This window comes from Solea solea, chromosome 16, assembly GCF_958295425.1.
Source record: "Solea solea chromosome 16, fSolSol10.1, whole genome shotgun sequence".
NCBI lineage: Eukaryota > Metazoa > Chordata > Actinopteri > Pleuronectiformes > Soleidae > Solea > Solea solea.
Window position 1 is genome coordinate 24285879 of NC_081149.1, and position 7942 is coordinate 24293820.

The 7942-nt window shown below is 39.2% G+C and overlaps 1 protein-coding gene and 1 gene segment (V, D, J or C); one reads left to right on the forward strand and one right to left on the reverse strand.

The window, feature by feature from the left end:
- The first annotated feature begins 206 nt into the window (after positions 1-206).
- On the forward strand, positions 207-1830 carry LOC131475284 (T-cell receptor beta-1 chain C region-like). The segment is given in 4 exon segments: positions 207-216; positions 1146-1523; positions 1607-1630; positions 1712-1830. Coding segments are annotated over 4 exon segments (531 nt in total).
- A 5022-nt stretch (positions 1831-6852) lies between these two features.
- Positions 6853-7942, reverse strand: part of si:ch211-237i5.4 (insulin-like growth factor-binding protein complex acid labile subunit) — a 3513-nt gene continuing 2423 nt past the window's right edge. The window contains exons 4-5 of the mRNA XM_058654692.1: positions 7758-7920; positions 6853-7366 (exon numbers count right to left, since the gene is read on the reverse strand). Coding sequence (XP_058510675.1) covers positions 7059-7366; positions 7758-7920 — 471 coding nt within the window. The 3' untranslated portion in view covers positions 6853-7058. The remainder of the gene's footprint in view (positions 7367-7757; positions 7921-7942) is intronic.

Below are 7942 nucleotides of genomic sequence, written 5' to 3' on the forward strand. Positions count from 1 at the left end.
TCTATTTATTAAATGTAAACAGACTTAGGAAGCGATGCCTTCAACACACTGAAAACATAAAAAAAAGTATAGGCACAGAGGAAAAGTTAACCACTGTTAACTCAGCTTTTCTTCAGTTTATGCTTTTTAATCATTTGCCAATTGAGCTTAAAATGGCACCTCAACATTGATCCACCAAATGAATCCTATTTTTCATTGGCTGAGACATGTTGTCAGGTAACCAATAGAGTCAAAGACATTTTCAGATATGATCTGTGGAAATATCGAGATTACTGAGTCTGGATGAATGTCTGGAACGTCAATGGGAGGACTGGTGTCAGGACAGAGCTTTTCCTGTGAGCTCACTTGGACATTATCTGACATTTTGTCTCGGAAGCTTCCAGGACAACTTACATAAAAGGTCCACAGTGACATTTGTTCAAAGCAAGGGTGTTCAGACATGCTGAGGTTATTCTGGCCTGACTGTAGCTGTGAATGTGAGAGTAAAGGGTTGTTCATACAGTATCTGTATGTTGGCTGTGCAGTGTGTACCCTGCCTTTTACCCTATGTCAATTTAGCACCATGGAAGTTCACTGTTATCACAGCAGCATACGTCTGTACCTGATAATGCAAATGTCCACAAATGTTACTCTGGACGTCTTCTGGAACTTGTCTCACCAGCTTTCTGGGTCAAAATTCCAGATAATGTCAGAGTGAACGCACTTAAGAAAACAACAGGAAACGATCAGCTAGATCAGCTCCTCCCACGGATGTTCCAGATATTCAAGACAATCTCCAAAGTTTGCCATCCAGACCAGGTTCTCTGGATGTTTTCCAGATATCTGAAAATGACTTATGTCACATTACATGTTACTGACTCTTTAAATAAGCCTTCAAAATCAATGTGTTGCCTCTACTGGATTACCTGTACAACTATAGTCTTAAACTCTTAAATCATTTTGGGTTCCTCAATCCTGGTCCTGGAGACCTACTGTCCTGCATGTTACGTCTAAAACATGCAGGTCAGTGGGTCCCCAGGCCCAGGATTGAGATACCCTGACCTAATTAACCCTTTAACACTTAACCCTCAACATGTCTGCCTGGACTTTGCTTATTTTAACCATAAAAGGGCAAGAAAATGTCCTGTGAGAAAGTGTTTTTGCAGAATCTCTTCCATTCCTTTGTGCCCCACCAGAAGCAGACCGTGTCTTCGCCCCACCAAGAGTGACAGTGCTCGGACCTTCAGGAAACGAGTGTCAAAACCAAAGAGACAAATGGAACAAGAAGACCTTGGTGTGTGTGGTCTCTGGGTTCTATCCGGACCAAGTGAGCGTGTCCTGGCAGGTGGACGGGAGCGACGTCACAGATGGCGTGGCGACCGACGCCGCTGCTGCTCGGATTGGAGATTATTATTCCATCACCAGCAGACTGAGGGTCCCACTCACACAGTGGTTCACACCTGACGTGAACTTCACCTGCTCCGTCAGCTTCTTCAACGGAAACCAGACTGTGTACTACTCAGACTGGGTCACAGGCATCGAAGGTACTGTGTGTACTAAACTGAATAAGTTAGTGATGTGAAACTCTTTAAAAACTGTGGTTTTGTTTTCTTCTTTTTACTGTCAGGACCAGGAGCTGAAGCTCTTAGAGGTAAAGAAGCTCAGGACGTCAACACTACTGAATCGTGTCCACTCAATGACATTTTAAAGAACTGTTTTTGTGTTTTTTTAGAGAAATATTTGAGGATCACTCACACTGCTGAGCTGTCCTACGTCATTTTGATCGTCAAGAGCAGCATCTATGGAGCATTCGTGGTGTTCTTGTTTTACAGGCTGAAAATGAATGAATGAAAATGCTGTCTAAAATAAAACCTTTCAAAATTGTCAGCAGAGAAAAGATAAATTCCCTTAATTGAACCAAAAAGAATTATGTATGAAATCAATTTACAAAAACAAAAACTAAACATTTTCCTTCAATTTTAGTTTGTTTTTATTTCGTTTTATAAACACACAGTTCAGTTTCAGTTAGTTATCATTTAAAAAAAATGTTTTTATTTCAGTGAAGTTTGAGTTGAAGTTATTTTGTCAGTTTCCGTTCACTATAATCTTTTATTTATTGATTCAAAAATAAAAAAAACAATACAAAATAAATTAATAATTAAAAAAAACAATCTTGCAGTTCATTTGCATTGTTTGCAGAATATGACCATGAATGTCAGAAATCTATAAATTCTTATTCTGTAAAGTCCCATCAGGAGAAATTAAGGAAAAACTGACAATTATGGAAAAAATCCTGTGACACAAATATCACAGAGAATCAAATGGGCTGCAAAACTATGGAGGACCAAAAGGGACAAAATTCAATAAATAAATACACCATTAAATCATTCATTAAATGTGTCATTAGAAAATGAAATGTGTCTTTAATTAATTAAATGTATTTAATGACACATTTCATTATTTAATGACACATTTTATTATTTAATGAATGATTTAATTGTGTATTTATTTATTGAATTTTGTCCCTTTTGGTCCTCCATATAAAACTATACAACAGCTCAAACTCTAATGTTTCCACTTGCGTAACACGAGCATTAAACACGCAAACATCCATTGACGTGATTCGTTTCATTTCATCCAGGTCAGACTTTGTTTGGGGTTTTTTTTCCCCTTGATTTTGCACATGTGTTGTCGTGTGTGTCATGAATGCTGAACACAAACCCATGTTCCAGCTCATAAAGGCAGGAAGCGAGCGCTCTCGTGTCAGAACAGAAGGAGGTTGCGGCTGCTGTCGAAACCCAAAATAATGGAAGGTGTTGTGTGTGTGAGCAGATCAGCAGAGGATGTGGTCAGGCCGCGCGCTTTGTTGAGAAAACAACAGACAGACGTGGAGACGTCTCCCACTCACTCACTCAGGATTGTCTTTGACACACAACACTGAGACAACGTGTTTTAAAAAAGAGGCAAACGCTTGTTCTCTGTTCTGTGAACTGAAAGAACAAAGTCAGACTAAATCTCAACACAGACTTTGGACTGTATCAAATACTTAAGTCCACTTTATTTAAAACAGTATCTTGTACAATTCACATGAAACGATGTAACAATGTAACCTGTGACATTTCATACAATGTGAAAAAGAAAAAAGAAATCTAGACTGGAATCATTAACCAGTTCATATCTGTCCTCGTTCCTTCAGACAACGTTGTCACACACAACGCAATCTGATCTCAGACAAATAATAACAAAACGTGATATGAGCTCATGTGATATTATTTTTATTTCTCATTATTGTTTCTGTCGACTGAGTGAACTTTCAACACTTCTACACTTTAGTGACAAAATAAAATTCCAAATAAATGTCCTGCAGTTTGGTTTGTGGCTGCCAGACTCTTGACAACTATAACCTTATCTTAGGAGATAAAAAATAGAAATAGAAATGCTTTGAAATTGATTTCTGAAATTTGGCCTAAGGATAAGCACTTTAATAACAGGCCAAAACATCATATCTACATAATCTTTTTTCTTCTAATCTAAATGATTTCATATGGTACAACACTGGCAAATTAAAGAGCGATGGACTGTTTTTAATTTTTAATTTAGTTTGTTATATTCTGTATGTTGGATTGCCCTGGAAACCAGATGATACACCTCAAGGTGTGTGATTATTACATCACAGCAGACACCAAAGTCAAACCCAGGAAAAGTGGAAAATAAGCATCATGTGTAGTAAAATTCTACAAATTTTTATTTCTGTTCCTGTCAACTGTTGATCAGCAGTTACCATGGCAACAGTGTATCGTTTGAACGGGAGCTCTAAGGTGTGCAGAGCTTTTCTGATTAATTCTCTCAGTAATCCTCATCTTTAGCATTTTTATTGTTTTATTGCACCACAAACATTTTTATGAGATACTAAGTTAGAGATAATATCTTTAATAATGAGATACTTAAAAAAAAAGATGACTCAACATCTCATAATTGAGAAATGAAATGTTATCTCATATGATGATATACTTTATCATAATTATAACTTTTCAAGTTTAAATGTATCATGTATTGTTTCTGTGAACTGAACACTCACACGCTTTCAATGCAAGAGTGAATTTCCAACAATTTTCAACATTTTAGTTCAAAAATGGCGTCAAGATAACAGGACATTATCAGGTTAGGTGTCTCCATCTGCTGGACAGTCACTGCTGGTACACACAGTATGTACAACTAAAAACGCACTATAGTTTGTATACAGTTTGGCCACAGGTTTGTGGCTGCTGTAAAATCATGTTAGGAGATAAAACTACAACTAGAAACAGCTTTGAAATTCAAATTCTCTCTCCCTCCCTCCCTCACTCACACACACACACACACACTCTTGTCAGGACACTGTTAAGTTACTGTGGAGCCTCAGAAATCATGTTCTGTGTTCTCTGACATCAGCTTCTACTTTCAACTCAGTAAATTTGACCTTGGACTATTTTCTTTTCTTTTCTTTTTTCCCTGTAATCTAAACTATTCAATCTTGTATAAAAATGGCAAATTAAACAGATGGTTGGTTTAAAAATAATTAAATAATAATAATAACTTGAATATTCCACAGTCTTAAAACTGCTCCTTGACTCAGTTCTTTCTTTATTTTTTAAGAATAAAAGACACTGAATTCTGCACGACTTTGACAGGAAAATAAATGCACAGCAAAACAAAAATATGAAGATGAACAGGACGTTCTTAAGAGTTTATATTTCTTTGTTGAACGAAATGGCAAGCTATTCTGTCACGTGACATTTACAGTAAGAGTGAGAGGATGGGATGGGGGGATGTTGATGTGTGCCCGTGTGGATGATCTGAGTCTCTGAGTGGTTGGCCACCCCTGCACCCTGAACAGGCCCCGCCCTCCAGCGTCAGTCTAAAATATCGGTGCAGTCCGTCGGTGACTGTGAGGTCACTCTTCCTCTAATCCTCGCTGTGCCAGTCTGTCGTGTTCAGCTTTAAAAACCTGATTATCTGAAAGAAGGACAGAGGCGCTGAATTCAGTGCTCTCTCCCTGTCACAGTGACGCGCTCCTGTGTTTGGATACAATGGTTGTATATTTTTACCATTCTTGTTTTAAACAAAGTTTTAGTGATATTTAAATTTAATAAAAAAAAATTTGTGCTCCTAATTTTTTTAAACTGTGTGCTCTTTCTTTCTTTCTTTCTTTCTTTCTATCTTTCTTTCTTTCTTTCTTTCTTTCATTACTGATTCTGACATGGAGCAACTGTATCTAAATAATTTCCTCCAGGATAATAAAAGTATTCTGATTCTGATTGCGACGCTGATGGGGTCCACGGGGACGTGCTGGCTGATTTCTGATATACATGTATATATACAGTATATATCTCTCTATATATATATAGAGAGAGATATATAGATATGTATATATCTATATATCTATCTATCTTCTCACGTGACTTCTAACATCAGTCAATGCTGAGTTTTACCGTCTCGACCGCTCTTTCAGGTCGTCCTCAAAACAGCACAACGTCATAATAGTAAATTATAACATGAACAATGATGACAATGTATCATGACATTGAAGCACGGACCATGTGACACTGGACACGAGGACTGTCTGGTGTCAGGTGTAAGTGGACGAGCTCACATTCAGGTTCATCAGCTGCAGCATCATATGAAAGAGTTTATTATGATAAGTGTTCATTATTTGACGAGTCGTAACAAACAGGAAACGTCTGCGTTCGCTGGTCTTTACATATAAGCAGTAAAGTTTGTGTCGTAAGCTTCTGCTTCAAAAACGCAAATCACAAACTCAGTGGACTGGTTTGTCCATTCAGGCTTCTGTAGAAACAAGGTGGCGTAAAATGGCTTCCCTACTGTGAATTCAAATACATATTACAGTTTATTCTAAGGCTAAGAAAACAAAATGATTTTTATACTTACAGAGACATTCAATTTCTGCCTAAAAAAACCTCCTCAAGGTTTAGAAAGGATTTGATATCGAGGCTTTTCTAAACCTTTAGGGCATAAACAATAACAGAGAAGAACAGTCTGTGTGCTGTTAGTCGTGTCTGGCTTCTCTTTGTGCCTCTGTAATGCTCTCAACACGCACATTTAAGTGTGTTCCAATCCAGCGGGTTAGCATGTTATTATGCTGACATCTGGCCTTTTTCCCCAGTGTGTGTGTGTGTGTGTGTAATAATCCGCTGTGGTTAAGAATCACTCATTCACATGCACAGTTTAATCGAGCTAAAGCCGTAGTCTGACTTAAAACAGGCGCCATGTCCGAGTTTACACGCGCAGAGGAAAATCGATGAATTGGCTGTTTGCGTATGACTCCGGCTCCGTAGGTGGCGCTGTGTCTCTCTGCAAGCGAGTGCATTTAGAATGAGTTTCCTGTTGACCTTTATGTCACAGAAACAAAAAAACAAACAGCGGACGACGAGATGGACAAACGTTAGCCCTTCTCTTGCCGTAGCGTCCACTCTTGCCGACACTACTGCAGTTTATACATCATATCCTTCTACTTCCGGGTCAAAGAGCGGGGACACATTTAGGTGCGACTCCAGTCCGACTAAGCGTATACATACAGGGGTAATCAGACCATGAACTGCACTATCCAGGTATGTTAATTACACACTCTAGTTTACACTTTGTGCCGATTCCAAACGCAGATAAATGGAAAGGTTGCGTCAGGAAAGCCATCTGGTGCAAAACTCTCTCCACTCACCAGAAACGCACCTCGTAGCACTTCCTACCGCATGCCAGCAGAGACAGCAGCTCGTGGCTAAGCCTGAGAAAAACGGAATAATACCAGACCTAAAAAGCCTCAGGATTCCTCTCAAAAAAGTCTTGACCAAAGGAGAAGAAAAGCGAGGGTCTGCTGTGGAGCGATGGATTTTTAAATTATTTAACGTTTTTACAGTCCGTTATTGTCGCATTGCAGTCTCCTCTCACAATGTGATATTTCTCCACTGCTGCTCTAAATTTCACAAAAAAAACAAAAAAACAGGGCTTTACATATTTACATTGTCCGTATTAAAAACTCATCGGTTGGTGGTTGGTGGTTGCTGAAGCCTGCACGCTTCCTCGTCTCAGGACAGTGGGCTGTGAGTGTGACTCTGGGACTCAGAGACCCAGCTCTTTCCCCGGTTCCTCTTCCTGTTCCTCTCGGCCATCACCAAAGCCGCCACAACGGTGACCATCACGGTGACGGTGATGACCAGCACAGTGGCCGTCTCTGCGATGCAGAGCTGGCTGTCCAGCCAGGCCAGCGAAGCCCCGCTCAGCTGCGGCGGCTCCTGACACGTCACGTTCCTGTAGTCGTCCACGTGGAGGTGGCGAACGTGCAAGATCTTACTGAAGACGCGGTGCAGCTCACAGTCACAGCTCCATGGGTTTCCTGTGAGGAAACGAGGAGGATTTAGAATCATCTTTTTTAAGCTGATCAATAACATAGTCTTTTTATTTAACATCTTTAAGTTTACCATCTCATTTTAAACTTTAGTGTTTCACTTTTAAAGATAAATAAGAGTCAAACCAGCTGCACACAGGAAGTTATTGACTGCTATATATATACATATACATATATATATATATACATATATATATGTATATATATATATATATGTATATATATATATATACACATATATATATATGTATCTGAACACTAGATTTACGTGGGATTCTTGCTCGGTAACAACAAGGAGCTTAAATCAGCAAACTATCAGTTGACCAGATTGTCTTGTACAAGAAGAGTGTTAGTAGTAGTTGTGGTGTTTTGTAGAGACCTGACAGCTGGATGTGTGTGGCTGTCGTGTGCAGACTGACGAAGGTTTTGAACTTGAGGTGACGCAGATTGTTTCCCTCCAGAGTGAGAATGGCCAAGCTGTAGAGAGAAGCCAGAGCATCGCTGTCTATCAGAGAGATGTTGTTGTTGCTCAGCTGGAGAATCTACATGCACAGACAGACAGAT